A 17,274-nucleotide genomic window follows, 5' to 3' on the forward strand; every position below is an offset into this window, starting at 1 on the left:
ACTACGGTAGCAGACCAGGCCCAACATCACAAGAGGCAATGGATGGTGTGCGGAAGTCACTTAACAAATTCGCAAAGAGGAGAATCTCCCAGATGGTGAACACATCAATGATAGTGCACAATATAGATACCAAAGAGCACAGTCTGTTCCATAGGGATGGAATTCATCTCTCAGATGTGGGCTCTGACATGCTCATCGATAAATTCGAATCTGCAGCCAAGGACACTGGCCTTCTCTGAACAGATTCAGCCTAATGTCAATAGTATTCTATGAAAACCTAAAGTGAGCGACAAAAGTCAATTAGTTGAATTGAGTTATATTTGGGTTATTCCATGAGGTTGGGTTTGAAAATATAAGATGATATCCAGGTAACGGGAGGCATGAGAAATACTATTACACACTGAAAAGTAATTCAGTCGTGGAAGATTCTGATACATTGAATATATAACTCTGTACTGTCAAGTCATGCTTGTTTCAATAAGTACTCTATAAAAGATATATACTGTGACACAAATTTGTTTACCTCTGGGGATAAGGCAGTCAGTGCGCATGTAAAAGGGTGATGTATGATTCGTCAATGTAAATGTATTTTGGCTTTGTTTATATTATGAGGTGGAAATGTTTTGATTCTGAATCTGGAAAATCTGAAGTCACATGGCATTACATTATAATTGTCTAGTGATAAGGGAGCCTGAGTCTGCTGGCAAGGACTGGAGTCAGTAAGACTTGGTCGCACTAAATGTTTCAGGAACCAGTGGGTCATAGGGGAATTTTCCCGACTACGAAATGTAGCTAGCTCGACAGATCTTTAAGTCCGATCACAATAGCCGGTTTTGCCCCTATCTTTCCTCGCGCAGCAGGAGTAGCTCCAAACAGTTTAGAATGCAAATGCATTAACACCTCAACATGAAATGTATAGTTACCCAACTTTAATGCATGACACAAGTGTAGAAGTGAACGGCAATGAGCATAGTTCATATGATGACATCATAGGTGTATGGTTAAATAGGTCAGGATGAATACCTACAGCAACCGGGGGAGAAAGTAGGAGATCTCAAGAGATCTGTATAGAAGCTGAATCTAGTTTAAAAAAAAAAAATAATAATAATAATAATAAATTAATTAATCACAAAAAAAAAAAAAAAAAAAGGTATTGGGTGGAGGTTTGAATTTTATATAATTTAATTTGAACACGCGGGACTGCCAATATCTTCGGCCAAGCAGGCCGGGATACGCGTCCGCGTTTAGGAGTGATGAGGGGGACAGGAACCCCAAGAAGAGGGGGATATCAGCGGGAGTTACTATCCTGCTGGTGGATCACGTTCAGAGCCCCATGAATTGGGGGGCTACCGGGAGGAGCTACTATCCTTTCTGGTGATCACGTGACCAGAGATCCTCAGGATTATTCTGAAAAATTAATTCTCACAGTTTGATATTGCAGATAGGATTATATTACATGTATTTTGGTTTTGAGTTTCGCAGAATTATGTTCCTGAGTTTTCATGTTCGTACATAGCAATTTGCATCATGTATGTGTATTGGTATTACAGGCAGATATTGCCTATTTTAAATGTTAACGCCTTGAAGCGGAAATAAATGTCGAGCAATTGCAATTCATGTTCGTACAGTTGCTTTCTTCACAAAATAATGTGATCAGCATAAACTGATCAGCACATTTTTGGGAGAAGCAAGAGTTCGAATCAGGTCAACAAACTTTGGGGTCAGAAGTATCAAAACATGCGCGTAAAGATCCGACTCATGTGGTGTGCATGTGAACATTTTCTAGTGTGGAAATAATTTGGCAAAGTTATGCGTGCAAATGAGCGCGCTTTGAATAGCCATTCTCGCTTCATTTTCTGTTCAAGGCAGTCGATTGTTTCCCCCCACCCATTCCCAAGTGACTATTTAGGGTTCACACGTTACGAGGTTGTGTAACAACGAATGAGGAATAGTTAGTGCAGGGATATGTAAAACTCACATATCCCTGGTTGGTGGGGGTTTGTTACTCAGACATGTTTGAAACAGTTAAAGACAATGATGTATTATGGTTGTTAAGGGGACATGATCTATGCACACATTCTGCTCCAAGGCCAAAGATTGGGGAGCGAGGTAGTTGCAAATTCTTGTACATTAAGGTGGATTTAATTGGGCATGTCTGAAAATAGGAAATAGTCATAACCTTCTCCATAAGTTGGTACATAGTTCAAGCCTTAGTCCCGAGTCAAGAACCACAAAGGATTTAAGCTGGAGTTATGTTGGAGTGATATATATCAGGGCAGAGGTCACAGTGGTTATGTTGCCTGCACTGGCTATAGCCTGCCTTAAGGTTAGGTGGTTAGGAGAAAGTTAAATAATTTTAAAATAATTAGCAATTTTCTAGGTGTTTAACTTTTTTTTGACTCGCACGGTTTAGCTCGTGATCGAAGCTTCGGCCCCGCTAGCCAAGCTGTGAAAGATTATGGCGCTGGGCTTATACCATGCATACCAAAACAAGCCCGCTAATAGTGCGAATACGATCAGCTAGCTCGGTTATTCTCGGAAACCTATTCGATTTTTGTTTTAAAGAACCCATCTAACGTTCTCGTAAAATTAATCTTGCCATTAAACAAATAATAAACAGAAGAAAATGGATAACATAGATTTTACTTACAAAATTGATGATAAAATTCTCTTTCAAGTACTAGTAATATAATACCGCCTAATTTGTGAGGATTAAAATAGGTGGTGGCGGGTACGGGTGTCGGCATGCAGTATGCACGTGCAAATGCCGAAGGTCATCAGTCGCTGACGCCAGACTAATTGTGTACATGCACGCAGCAAACTCAAAGTCCACTATTAAATCATCGCTGCACTACTTATAGCTACTTGCGCCCTCTATACAGCAACCAATGCCTAATCGGTGGCGTTTGGTCCCCCATGATCCCCTTTTTAAAATGTTAATTGAGAGCTGATTTGATGAGATAACCACCTGTCAGTGACCATGCAGGAAGGTCTAATCCCTCCTGGAAAAACTAGTGCAGTGGGGCTTTAAAACGTCTCTCGGAAAGTCGTCGGGTGGTGCAAATGTAAGATAATCCATATTGGGGAAAATACAAAAAACATTACATAAAGCTTGTTGGTCAAATTCCCGAAGGCTGATCCAGGTGATCTTTATGAGCAGATAAACACTAACTGACCGAAGCGCCGAAAATATTAATATTTTGGCCACTGCTTTCACTTACTACATGTACTATTCTGCACATTATAGAACATTTTCTCCACTCTCTTGGGAGTACTATAGTGGTTACTATCCTAGGTCGAAATTCCAGTTGATACCAGTTGAAACCAGTAAGGATTTCCAACTGGCTTCTACTGGTTTGAACTGATCTCAACTGGTCTCGAACTGGTACCAGTTAATACCAGTTGATACCATTTGGAAATTACCAGTAGAAATACCAGTTGACATCTGAGACCAGTTGATATTACCAGTTGATTTACCAGTTGAAAACCAGTAGATGATTACCAGTTGATTTACCAGTTTAAAACCAGTAGATGATTACCAGTTGATTTACCAGTTGAAAACCAGTAGATGATCACCAGTTGCTTTACCAGTTAAAAACCAGGAGGTGATTACCAGTTGATTTACCAGTTGCACACCAGTAGATGATTACCAGTTGATTTACCAGTTTAAAATCAGTAGACGATTACCAGTTGATTTACCACTTGCACACCAGTAGATGATTACCAGTTGATTTACCAGTTTAAAACCAGTAGATGATTACCAGTTGATTTACCAGTTGAAAACCAATAGATTACCAGTTGAAAACCAGTAGATGATTACCAGTTGATTTATCAGTTGAAAACCAGTAGATGATTACCAGTTGATTTACCAGTTGAAACCAGTAGATGATTACCGGTTGATTTACCAGTTGCACACCAGTAGTCTCATTTTCGCTCGCTGGATCACTGCAGCACAAACAGCTCGGTCGACGTCACTACCAAACTAGCCAATCAGCTGTCAATGACGTCATATTGAATGCGGCGGCAAATATATTTTGTGAAATTATCGAGAAATGGACTATTTCTAATTGCAATCGAGTTTTATTTTTGGATGGAAACGCAGCCATTGTTATCTTGACATTCATTGAAGTCATCAGAATAGGTTAAATTACTTCTCAGATGATTCAAGAGGTCTATTTTGTAGATAAATTTTCAATTTCTTAGAATGTTCCACTGTATTGCAGGGTACCGGGTGTATGCCACTGGGTGTGATGTGTTCGCGCGCAATGGCGTGAATTATACATTCTTCTGCACTTGAAATTTGTGTCGTGTATTTAGTGTCTGACAAAGCTAGAATGGCTACCACGCCCATTTTCCTTTCTTATTATGCCTTTCTGAACATTCCTTTCCTTCTCAATACAATAACTTTCACCTGTCTAAATACAAATCTCCCTGGTATACCTTACAGTAAAAACGATAGATATGTGCCTTAAAGACCTTGACCGGAGCGTACACAACCATACATCCACAGACGGCTAATGAAACACAAAATGCAAATACAAGAAAGAAAAAATTAAATACCCTTTCATTACTGAGAAAAATGAAAATTACAGTACAACTGCCGCCCCCTCCCAAATTCGCCTCGGTCAAGAGCCCCCGCGCCGCACGGACTTGGGTGACGTCATTCCGTGTAGACTCGAATTGTTTGCTATAATTCTTCGCCGCGCGATGTTCGAGATCTACATTGATTTTGCGTACCGTGAATCCTGTCTGCTTTTTATCGATTGAAGTTTGAGAAGTTTTGAGAAGTCTTTCTAAAGAGAATGGCTACCCCAGTCGTCAGGGCAGATGCACAAGATGATTTAGTTATGGAATTTGAGTGTGAGGAGGATGGCAGTTGCGGGGAAAGCGGTGAAAATGACAGTGTCAGTGGTAGTAGTGACAGTCCGGACAGTGGCAGCAGCAGTGATACCGACAGCGATGCAAGTGATGCAGACGCCGGAGAACACGGGCGTATCGTCGAGTGGGAGTATGAGCCTTTACCTCGTGGTGAACCTGGGCAAAATGTTGGCGATGCTGGAAGGGCCAACAACGCAAATCGGCTTCATGAAAATGTCGAGGATTGGTAATTAAGACTTATAAGCTTATTGAATTTGTTGTGCATTCTAAATATTTATTCCCCCCAAAAATTGAAATCAAATACCGTAGATCTCTAGACTCGGTCATAAATGGCATGTCTAATTCTAAAGTTAACTTGTTAGAATGATTCTCTAGATCTATGTCTGCGCACCTAAAATTCGACCTCGATTTCATTACACAGTAAGATATTATTTTTAGAATCATCATTGTTATTCCGTTCTTCATATTCTAATGATTACTGAAACACAAAAAACTCGACAAATTATTCACAAGAACAATTTTTTTTAACGAATTTCAGACGGGCTCGTCATTTTGTGTAGCAAAACTGAAAAGTGCCCATGTCTGCGCACTCACTATTTTGCACGCAATTCAATCAAGCACAGTGAAGTTTCATACCAGGGACAACCCCCTGTTCAGACTTTTCTTTTTTGACAATGATTGAAATTTTCAGGGTGGCAAATGAAACTTGCTAAAACTCATTTTTAATCTTCCCAATTATTTTCACAAATTTTGGTATCTAAATGAATTGTTGAGGTTAAGATTGAAAATTGGTGTCAGTTTGATGTTTTGTTCTATAAATATCGCGCATTTACGTGGGTGCGCAGACATAGGCACTGCCTTGGGCACTCTTACCATACTACGACTACGAGAACGATGTCATTTTTATATTTATCAGGAAGCTGTAATAAAATATTTATAAAATTATAGTAGGTGTATTGATTTTTGTTTGAATCTTTCTGTATTTCAAGGTGTACATGTGGAAGATGTCGTGTGCCTCCATCTTTCAATGAAGGTGATTGTGTCTGTTGTCAGGAAATTGCAGAGGTCAAGGCAGAGGCTGATCGACAGGGTTCAAGTTGTCTGGTGGATTCTGAGGAGTTTGAGCCGGCCATCCTAAATGCGACAACATTATACATCGGATGGATGGAGTACACAGATAGGTGGCGCCGAGCAGCCAAAGCATTTGGGGACAGGAACAATGAGTAAGTTATGTTTCTCCTTTTCATCATTTTGGCAAGGGCAAAAAAATTAATGGATTGATTTTGAAAGTTTATTGGGTGAAACTTTTCAAAACGAATTGAGTCACCGCAAGATGAATTACTAGTTTTGACCAAAATTCTTGCCTGGTGACCACTGGTGTACTAGCTGCCTTATCTGCAGGTGCTTCGGGGCACTTTTTCAGGAAATGTATACAAATAGGCAAGAATGACCACCGATTTGTGAGTTTTAGCATGTTACCCCCCCCCCCCCCCAATAATCTGTAGTTATGAAACACAAACTTTATATGCGATTTTGAATGTTGCCCCCCACCGCCCGACAAACAATGACTAACCCTTGGTCATTTTAGTTTTTTTTAATCATTTTTATTTTCCTGAATTAATTAATAAAGAATTAATATTTTGACATCAAATCATCTATCCTAAGAAAAATAATGAAATTTTTTTTATTGCTTTTTATTTTACAGAAAATACAGGTATGTGGCATACAGGAAAGTCGTGAGATGGTGTTGGGGCTGGCTCGGGAAGGACATCAGGGTGCAACTGCCAGCATGTGTCCATGCCTCAATAATGGAAGCGTATCCTGATGGACGTGGTCAGTACAAAGGGACCATCCTGCGTCGGTTGAGATGAGGATGTAAAATCAACTATTGTCTTGCGAACTTTGAATGACTGTCATCTTCTATGTGATTGTCAGCCATCTTCTGTACGTTATTTGTGATCATCGGCTTTCATCTTCATATTCATCACAAATACTATTGTTTGAACTTCTCATGATGGTATGGTTGCTATGAACTTTGATCTCGACATTTGATTCTAATTTCCAAGAGCTGATATTCGAACTTTTGCAAAACTGTGATCAAGCAACGATTTCTTATGAGGAAGAATGTTGAAATCTATATAAACAAGCAACAAAAAAAACAACAAAAAAACACAACATGCCTTGTTCCTTCTCTTTTGTTATACACCCTGCAATGTAATTTGTTTTAATAATTTGAGCATTTCATATACAGTCAACCTGCCGAGTCAGAAAAGGGGAGAGAAAGAGAAAATGAAATTGAAAGAGAAAACGAAATTGAGAGAAAGAGAAATAACAGCATGGACACAACAAAGATAGACAGCTAGAGGAATAATGAGAGTAAGAGAAGGGAATTGCGGTTGACGAAATTTCAAATGTGTGATAAATGGTAAGCATCGTAATAAATCCAGGAAATCCTTTATTTTGCATCAAATCTATCCTCCCAAAAAGGATAAACCTTAACCCTATCTCCCACTCTGTCCCTCTTCCTCTCTCTTTCTCCTCTTCCACCCTCCACATTCCCATCTCTCTATCCCACTTCCTCTCTCTGTTTCCTCTTCCATATTTCCATCTCTCACTCTGTCCCTCCTCTCTTTCTGCTCCTCCACATTCCTATCTCTCACTCTGTCCCTCCTTCTCCTCTTCCACCCTCCACATTCCCATCTCTCACTCTGTCCCTCCTCCTCTTCCTCCACATTCCCATCTCTCACTCTCTCCCTAGCTCTGCCTCTCTTTTCCTCCTCCACCCTCCACATTCCCATCTCTCACAATCTCTCTTTCTCCTCTTCCATCCATCACATTCCCATCTCTCACTCTTTCACAATCTCTCTTTCTCCTCTTCCATCCATCACATTCACATCTCTCACTCTATCCCTATTGGTATCTATCTTTACCCCTCTTCTTCCTTCACATTCTCTATCTCACTCTCATTTTCACAGCAATTTCCATCTTTAAATTATGAAGCTTCCTACAAGACACCTATAATAGAAATAAACAAACAAGATTTGTGTTCCTTTAGATGAATTTTTGTTTACCTTTGCTCAAAATATTCTCAGAACATCCCATTGACGGTTTTTCCCCCCAATCATTTTCTTCTCTGTTTGTGCAATATATTTCAAAATGATGCACCATTGGAACAAAAACTTTGATGCAACATGTACATTACATTCATCCTTATTTTATGTAAAGTTTACAGGATAGATGACTATTTTTATTATATCTGCAAGGATGATTATTTTTCAATCTTTTATAACCAGGTTTTAGGACAAACAGGAAACCGCTGTTAGGAAAAAAAGTATGGATGCGATGAAGTATCATCACAATGTTTCCTCTTCTGTGATAATATGGCATGATCTTTAAAACTACTAACTTTGAAAATGAATAACACAATTCACCTCGGCAGAAAAGGGAAAAAAATCAAAAACAAAAAATAAAGTCATATCTGGTGCAATACATCAAATGGTTCTTGAATAAGAACAGTTTAGATGAAGAAAAAAAATGCATTTTTTTATTTTTTATTTTTTGCAAATAAGAAGCAAAAAGCATTGGCCAAGATGAAGGACTGTGAGAAAAATCAGATTATATTTGGTGCCAAATTCATGATCAACAGTGATTTACTTAGTGTTTATGGAAATCTAGTGCATATGCTTCAGAAATTGAACTAAAAATGTAAGTTTTACAAATTTAATAAGTATTTTACCTATTAAAACCAATGACTATTGATGTGTACCATGGACTTTGGCTTGTGTAAGTATGTACAAGCTTACAGACAAGTTTCTAGTGCTTTACACTCACATAGAATCGGAATCCACTACTCACTTGCATAGAGTACTTCCATGTTACTCTCCATAATTATACTGGCATAAACATAATTTAGGGTCTATGAAAAACATGTATTGTACTGAAATAAAACAATCAGTGGTTAATGTTCAGGTAGCTGACACATTCATCATAGTTTCTATCACCAAAAGAACTAGTTTCTATCGCCAAAGCGATGATGTTGTTCAAAAGCTTGCACGGCTTCTCCATTGTCGGGGTGATGATGAGAGGCACTCCGTGCTGGTTGAGGCTGTAGCTCCTCCATGTTGTCTCTGAGCTGCTCCCTGTTTTCCACCAGTTCTACGACAACTCTCATCAGGGCTTTCACATAACCTACAAGATAAAATCCAAAACTATACCTTGAAAATTCATCTATACGGTGTTAAAAAAATACACTTTGATAAGAGGAAAAAAGGAAAAGAGAAAAATAAGAACATAAGAAGAGAAAACTCTTTTTCTCACAAGTATTGAATTACCTAATTTTACACACTATTTGTAGGTGGATGACCAATCAAATACCAATGGCATGCACATGTTCTTTGCTGAATAGGTAGTTCACTGACTTGGGGACTGACATATATGCCTGTTTCTGCTTGCTATTCAATATTACACATTTGCAGAAAGTAACCCAATACATGTTTATAATTATCAATTTAATCAACAGATTAAATTAAGGGCATATAGGCCACAAGAATCTACTAATTTGAATTCTATTGATCATGAAGTAATAAAAGATTTCTATATATAATTGAGCTCTTTTGTTGAATATTGATATCATTCACTAGACATGTGGCTACTTACCACATGTGCCAGCTGTCAGCACTCTCTCCACTGTGTGGCCTCCTTCCTTCGAGCGTGGATACTTCAACCTGTACACTGGGTTCCCTTCGGCATCAACAGCCTGGGCTCTATCACAATTTTCGTTCCAATGTAGGACAGCCAAATATAATCTGAAAAGAGTGAAGTTAAAAATAAAGGTCACATGAATAACATACTTGTGACAGTTGATTTTATCTTTTTGGTAATGTAATGTCTATCATCATAAACTCGTTACCTACTCTCCAATAAGTGAAGGCAAGAGTTAGTGTAAAAAGCATGTGTTACAAATAATAAATAAAAAATTAAAAAAACCAACAAAATATGAAATAGAAAGAACCTGGCTATAACAAAAAGAAAATAATAACTTTAAAACATAAAACCAATAAAATCAAATTCAAAAGAAGAAGAAGAAGAAACAACACTGCCCTCTGTGACGTTCTTGTTAAATTTATATTAGGGGAGCATAATGTTGATGAATTAATTGCCTAATTTACCTGCACTTCATCCCTTGATATGACTATACAAGCAACTTGGGGCAAAAGTGAAGGAGGATGTTGTGGAATGATTCAACCTTGCTGGTTTGGGCATGTGGGGACATCATCCCAATGCCGTTCACCAGTCTGGTCCTCAGCCATTCCTCTCGAAGCTTGTCGTACACCTTTGTACCTGTAATAAGATTGGGAATATAATATATGCGGTAAAGGTGAAGGAGAGTTCATTTAAATAGTTAGCAATCATGATCTCGGCATTTCCAAGCATCTCATCCCTTCGCCAAAACTATTTTTTCATTCCACAATGAATATTAATCATTTAGAAAATTGCAAAAAAAAAAATATGAATGTCATGATCAAAATTGAACTAAATTAAACTTGAATGTACATTATTAAAATAAATGTAAATATTTTGCTCGCATTTTGACAAACATCTTCAAAGTAAATGAGGGTGAAAAATGTACACCGTATGCATATAAATAAGGATTTCACCCACATCCAAACAAAAAGAACAACTTGAGGCACCAGTGAAGGGTTAACTGTTTTATTTCCACTGAAGTAAATTGTTATTTAAAGATCATACATAAGTAGCTTACCTGACTGCAACCATTCTCGCTCTGGATAGTCATCACCATGTTCACAAGCAGTGTACTCTGGGTTTTCATCTGTGTGAAGATTTCTGATGTGGTTCATAGCCCTCTTATACTTGGCTTTCATGACATCCTTATCTCCATCCGGAGTAGAAGAGGCAGTCCAGTATACATGGTTTACCAAGGCCCTCAACCAATCTTGAACCAATCCACAGTCCTTCATCTTGGCCAATGCTTTTAGCTTCTTCTTTAACCCTATTATATACAGGCAGAAACAAAAAAAAAGGAGCAAGAATTAGCTAAAAGAGATCAATTGACAATTCAATATGTGACATATCAAGGAGCTACTTGGAGTGTTCTAAATTTAGAAAATATATCATAATTCAATAATTACTATACACAAAAGTGGAAATATAGGCAAATTTAAACCTGCAAAAGTAGTCATAACTACAATATCAATTTCAGCCAACATGTATATAAGATACATTTGCTGGAATTAATTCAGTATATATATAATAATTACCTTTCGCAATGTGCCAGACATCATATCGGTGATCAATTTGTTGGTACGTCTCACGGAGAAACTTCGCTATCTGCATGTGACGATCTGTCACTATGCCTTGTACAATCACACCAGCATCGTCAAGTATCCGCAGGCCCCTCCGGAGTCCCTCTAGCTCCATTGCATTTGAGTTCTTAACCTCTGTACACTATAAAGGAAAAGAATAAAATAATGGTAAATAACCTTAGAAAAGTACAAGGTTCTCTGTAATACAGTATAATAAAGGAAGTATACATTCATGGTTGCAACAGATCTGTTAAAAAACACACTGGAGTTAGTGACAGGCGGATTCCATATAATTACGTCTGCAAAATTTAACTTATAATAAAGAAAAAGGAAACCTAAATGAGTAATGATCACAATATGCATGGCAAAAACTTTTCTATTATGTACGTAGTTACTACACGATATGTCCAATTTCAGGCATATGATGACCTCTGTGGTTTTAACCTTTACACTACATACATTAAAACATTTCTGCTAAATCACTCACTTGCACAAGCTGGACATCAATGACCTTGTTGCTCTTCAGGTCCATCATCGTGTACGAGCCGTACTTGGCAGAATGCCCAGGTGAGTCACTCCTCCCATCCCCTCCAAGGATGAGGCCCGCTTCACTCGCTCTGATCTCGTCAAATGTCTCTGCCTGGGTCCTCCTGTATTCTTTCACTATTGCTGGCTGAAGATATCTAGACTGGTGTTCGTTGAATGTTGTTGTCGAAATTGATATTAAGTTCATGTGTTTGTGAGTTTTGAGAACCTTTGTTGGGCTCGCACCGGCAAATAAAATTGCAGATGACAAAAGTATGTTGCCAGCATACAAATTTCCCACTGATGGCTGGGATGACCATTCAAATTTCCCGTCACATTCGTCACATGTGGAGATCACTTTGACTCTACTGCCAAATGTCGGTGGGTGATGAACTACTGAAGAGCAGGGGAGGTGGCAATGCCTGCATTTTTTGAAGAGCTCCAAAAGCTGATCCTCAAAAACAATATACTTGGGCTGATCAATTATATCGGATGGTATTTTCCTGTATGAAACAAACAAGACATCCACATACATTGTAAGTTTCACTACTATTTTCATAATAGAAATGGGTAAAAGCTACATACATCCCTAAATGTATATAACGAACAGCCCTTGCTACTTTGAAAGTGTGCAAATTAACTTCCAAAAATATGAGGCTTAATGGTTAATCTTCATTTATTTCCATCAATCAAAGATGTTAACATAAAAAATTAAAGAGTAATTTCCAGATATATGTACTTGATAAATATCATCTTATAAAAATAATGGATCAATACTTACATGTTCTCAACTTCTTCATTAGCTTCATCCTCCAATTCATTTTCGGGTTCATAATCTGGATCTTTCCGCTTGTCATCGGGTTCTTCAGGTTCTTCATGTTCATCTTCTGGCTCATCAAAAGTCTCCTGTTCTGCACCAGTGTCCTCAGTTTGGGTTGCTGATGTCCTCATCGAAACTTGTCTCTCTGCCTTCTCCAAGCTAGAAGAAAGTGTAATCTGTACTCCTTTTTCAAGAAAAACAACATATTGATACAAGATTTGAAAATTAGGGTTCTTGCCATATTTTGTTAGGGGATCTAAACCACAGATCTATATAGATTTTGCCTATTCTATTTTGGGGGACCCAAAGGAACTTAGGACCTATTAGGGCACACTTGATGTAGGAACCTTCTCTCCTGTGATTCCTTATTCTTTATCAACTTTTGCTTTATAATGCAAAACTTATAATTTTCAGGTTTCATTTTTCACAAAATATGTTTGAAATTTTGACAAAAATAACCTCATGATTTATAGATCTTGTGCACAAATTTAACATTTTGGCAATAGACTTGTGGTCTTCCGTCGTGGCACGAGTGCAGAAATACCCAATCATAGTAAATTTTAAATTAACATTTATTCATTTGATCAATTTCGATAATGTGACATAATTCATGAAAGAGAATACAAGGTACATTAGTTACATTTTTCTCCTTTTTTGTTCCGCAATCTATAAATACATTATGTTATAACACAAATATTGTAAATACACATATCATACTGTACTTCACTCACCTTTCTCTTTTTGTAAAGGCTTGACAGGCTTGACAGGTTTGACAGGCTTCACAGGTTTAACTTGTATTCCACAGGTTCGAGTTTTAGGTCTTTTTTGAAACTGCTTATCAATCATCTGAGGAATGAATTTGCATTTGTGATAAAAATCACAAAGAATGAAAGCAAATTAAAAATAAAGTAAGCTTAAAAAAAGTTTTAAAAACATATCATGTGGGTCAGCTGAGAACTATGTGAATAGTCACAAATGTTGACAGCAGTTGGTTACTGCGTGTATGTCAGACAAGCAACTTGTCTAACGATGAATTGAGAATTAGAAGTCTGATACATCATAAACACTTTCAATAGACCTCATTTATACTTGACAAAACCTCATATGTCCCACTGACACTGCAATGCAATGAAATTCTTGTGAGCAATAGCATGGGATTCTGACAGCAAAGAAATTTCTCCCAAATAAGACTGATCAACAATATTTTGGTGCTGGTTCAACATCATTTTTTATTTAATTTGCCTCAAATACATTGTATTCTACTGATCTTTACAGGTACAGAAAATGTTGCCACAACTTGTTGTTCTTGTTTTTTGCACAATATTTGCGACATGATATTAGGTTATTTACTCACCGTGGGAGATGCCTGGATAGCTTTATTGTTTTCTCGGTCCCTCCTAGCTGCTTCTTCTGCTGCTTGTTGTGCTGCTTCTTCCTCTTCCTTACGAGCGTATTCCTCAGTTATCCTTTGAACCTCCTGCAATCATGGAAGAATAATAGTAAGTCATAATATTTTTAATGCAATTTTTGTTTTCATTGGGTGGATGGCTCTGTTTGAAAGGTGCTAAAGGATGTTTTGGGAACTATAATTTGTAGTTCTTATGAAGTGCATAATGAGTATTAAATTCGGTATCAATTTTCATGTTTGAGTAATAGTACCGGATATTCAAACTGGAACATTTGGATAAGCCAATTATACAAAATCTGTTTGTGAAGTGAATTGATTTTTGATATTGGAAAATAAGAGAAGTGCTGAAACTGCTTATCCAATAAAGGAGAGCTATTGGAGTAAAATGAAGCCAAAAGTTGCAATGAAATCGATATTTATAATTTAAAACATATGACAAGACAAAAAAAATAATATTGCGCATGTACATGTAGGCATAATGGTATACATCTGTGTTACACATACCTTCTTCAGACTGAGCACAGACACTCGACGTCTGTTTCCACTGGTAGTTGGCATTGTTGGTGATGTACACGTGCTTGCATCGGCAAAAGTAATTGGTTGATTATGGGCATGGCCTCCTTGTTTACCCACACGTTTCTTCTGGCTGTCTAGAGAGGACACTGCTATCTTTGTAGAATGGACAGTTCTGGTTCTAGTCGAGCTCAAGCACGTTGTTACTGTTAGCGTAGACGTTATTGGTGTTGACGTTGTTGGTGATGAAATCATTGGTGATGACACTGTTGGTGAAATCATTGTTGATGACATTGTTGACGTTGATGATGTTGTCGTTGTTGGTTTGAGGAACCAATGATCTGTAAAGGGTTGAACAGCCTGCTGCCGACGGGGAATGGCATTTGGTAGAAGGCGCGGCGTAATTTTCCTGAAGCCATACTTAAACTTCAAGACTTGAGACGAATCATACTGGTCTCGCTCAAAATGACCACTGCAGACGTGGACATGGACCCTTTCTCGGGCATCGAACCCTTTTAACTTCAGTTGAATGAACTTCACCCATGCTCGCCTGATGGATCCTTCCTTCGGTAGTTCATGTATGGCAAAGCCATCATGAATAGTGTTGCTGCACCCATACAAGACACACCGGTTTCCCCCAACAGGCTTCGGCTTCTTGCTGGGCTCACCTTCCTCATCTGTGTTACTCCGTTTTGACATGCTGATAACTGCAATCTATAAAAAGAAAACAATACACCAATATTACAATTGATAGAAGATTAAAATGAATATAAATATGTCAAAGATCTACATGTACATTTACATCTAGACTTATAAAGTCGGGCAAGATAAAAATTAGTGCGAATCCTGTGATTCCTTATTCTTTATCAACTTTTGTTTTGTAATGCAAAATTTATCATTTTCAGGTTTCATTTTTCACAAAATATGTTTGAAATTTTGACAAAAATAACCTCATGATTTATAGAACTTGTACACAAATTTAAAATTTTTGGCAATAGACTTGTGGTCTTCCCATTTAGAATTAGCAATGAAATATTGCAATGATTTAAAAACTCATCTCTAATTGTAAGATCTTCTTTTCAAAGCTGCCTTGACAAAATAAAACTGTCAAATTTAACCATTATATAAGACTTTCAGAAGAGAGATGTGGCAGAGACAATAAGCAAGATCAAGATAAAATGGCAAAATAATAAATGATCTATAACATTAACATTGCTATTAAAGTTAGACAAAAGTTAGTTAAACTTAGTTTCATAGAAGAAAAAAAAAGCAAAGTTAATCTGTAGTCGGATAAAAAAAAAAGAAGCAAAGTCAACAACAAATGACCGATGATTTTGTGTTAATAATCATCCCTGGCAACAACACTAGATCTAGACCATTTTGATTTGAATAAAAACAGTGTTTTCATCACGAGAAAGTATCAAGAAGAGGCACCCATGTGATTTCTGACATCAATTCAAAATAATTTAGTTCCTGGCTTCACTGTACTGCAGTGCACTGCCACTGGGCGGCACGAGTCCAAGGCCTAGATTCTACCAACTAGACCTCTACCTAGTTTTCTTTTTCTTTTTTTTTTAGGCCCAATTCTTCTTCAAAATCTCCATTTCATCTTCCTCTTATTTTTCATTGTTTACAGACTATATTCTAGACAATAAAACAATGTAGATCTAAATAATTCTTTGATTTAATGCTGGTAAACCATGCAAAAGGAAAGGCTATCTGTGCGATAAAAGCGAGCGAAACTTAGTTTTGTTCGAGAAATATTCCACGACCACCAGCATGACACGGCGCGGCAAGTCAGGACGGGCCGGCCGCGGCCCGAGTGCTCTCGCGAGGCTCAGCGATAGATTGCTGAAAGTTGTGCAATCGCAGACCGAGGCAGGCAGCCAGCAGCGCGGGCAAATGATTCGTTTCAATCTAATTTAGTGGAAATTTGGGGTTGATATTCCATATTACGTAGCGTGAAATTAATACAGATATAAAATGTCAACATTCTAATCGTAAAATGTCCAAATACAGCTTCGACATTGATATTTACAACAACAAAACAAGAGAGAAGAAAACTTCACATACCGACCACCATGCGAAGAACTAGCTGCTATACCGAGTGGCCAAATAACCTACACGATATGACGTCATCAGAAACGGGTAGAAACGGCCACCGGCTAGCGCAGCCGAAACTAAATCTCCGGGGTGCCCCTCTCAAATCCGTGAATCCGGGGTTTCGGATGATAAATACTTCTTTCAGAGGCCGTGGAATCTCGAGAAGTTTGCATTTTCATATTCAGTAAATATTCACGAGTCCGTAGGTATGTAATTTGTCTATATAATTTTCTGCTCCGGTCAAGGTCTTTAAACGAAGCAGGCGACAATCGGCGTAGCAGACGACACTTGATAGTAATTTTGTATGTGAGATTGCTTTGCTAAATATAAATTACTTTGTTAATAAATATCAACTAAAATTTCTTTTACATATCTTTAAACAATCATTGCTATTTAATAATTCATGAGTGAGTAAAAGAAACATACCAAACTATATAATGAAATGAAATACTTGGTGGCAATTAGGGGAGTTTGACGTGATGACCGATTGCACCCCTCTGTTCATAACCGAATAGTCCATGGTGTGTCATGAATATTCATGTTTTTGCTTACCTCAGCAAAATGTTTGCTTTTACTAAATGGAAAAAATGACGGTGGGGGTTGGATGAAATGGACATAATGAACCAAGCAGAAGTGATTTATGATAATTCATGCTTCTTATCCTTCGTGTGCTTGACCTATAATCTTAAAATCGCTTGGCAAAC

The 17,274-nt window shown here is 37.8% G+C and overlaps 2 protein-coding genes across 4 annotated transcripts; one reads left to right on the forward strand and one right to left on the reverse strand.

Annotated features, from left to right (window-relative positions):
• The first annotated feature begins 4,498 nt into the window (after positions 1–4,498).
• On the forward strand, positions 4,499–7,040 carry LOC115924562. Its single transcript, XM_030986993.1, has 3 exons — positions 4,499–5,104; positions 5,868–6,101; positions 6,584–7,040. The coding sequence occupies exons 1-3, from the start codon at positions 4,803–4,805 to the stop codon at positions 6,747–6,749; spliced, it is 702 nt and encodes a 233-aa protein (XP_030842853.1). The 5' UTR covers positions 4,499–4,802; the 3' UTR covers positions 6,750–7,040.
• Positions 7,041–7,924: 884 nt separating this feature from the next.
• On the reverse strand, positions 7,925–16,817 carry LOC756681. Of its 3 annotated transcripts, XM_030986994.1 has the most exons (11): positions 16,541–16,817; positions 14,459–15,181; positions 13,901–14,023; positions 13,278–13,392; positions 12,508–12,730; positions 11,689–12,229; positions 11,157–11,343; positions 10,640–10,888; positions 10,047–10,218; positions 9,535–9,683; positions 7,925–9,066 (listed from the first exon to the last, which is right to left on the reverse strand). In XM_030986994.1, the coding sequence occupies exons 2-9, from the start codon at positions 15,164–15,166 to the stop codon at positions 10,070–10,072; spliced, it is 2,295 nt and encodes a 764-aa protein (XP_030842854.1). In that variant the 5' UTR covers positions 15,167–15,181; positions 16,541–16,817; the 3' UTR covers positions 7,925–9,066; positions 9,535–9,683; positions 10,047–10,069. The 3 variants fall into 3 exon arrangements, 2 of the variants coding, with proteins under 2 accessions (XP_030842854.1, XP_011664333.2); XM_011666031.2 differs by lacking the exon at positions 16,541–16,817 and having other exon boundaries at positions 14,459–15,262; XR_004064356.1 differs by lacking the exons at positions 10,047–10,218; positions 10,640–10,888; positions 11,157–11,343; ... (3 more) ...; positions 13,901–14,023; positions 14,459–15,181 and having other exon boundaries at positions 8,569–9,066; positions 16,541–16,559.
• Positions 16,818–17,274: the final 457 nt, after the last annotated feature.

Source organism: Strongylocentrotus purpuratus, unplaced genomic scaffold (assembly GCF_000002235.5).
Source record: "Strongylocentrotus purpuratus isolate Spur 01 unplaced genomic scaffold, Spur_5.0 spur5_scaffold_16, whole genome shotgun sequence".
Taxonomy (NCBI): Eukaryota; Metazoa; Echinodermata; class Echinoidea; order Camarodonta; family Strongylocentrotidae; genus Strongylocentrotus; species Strongylocentrotus purpuratus.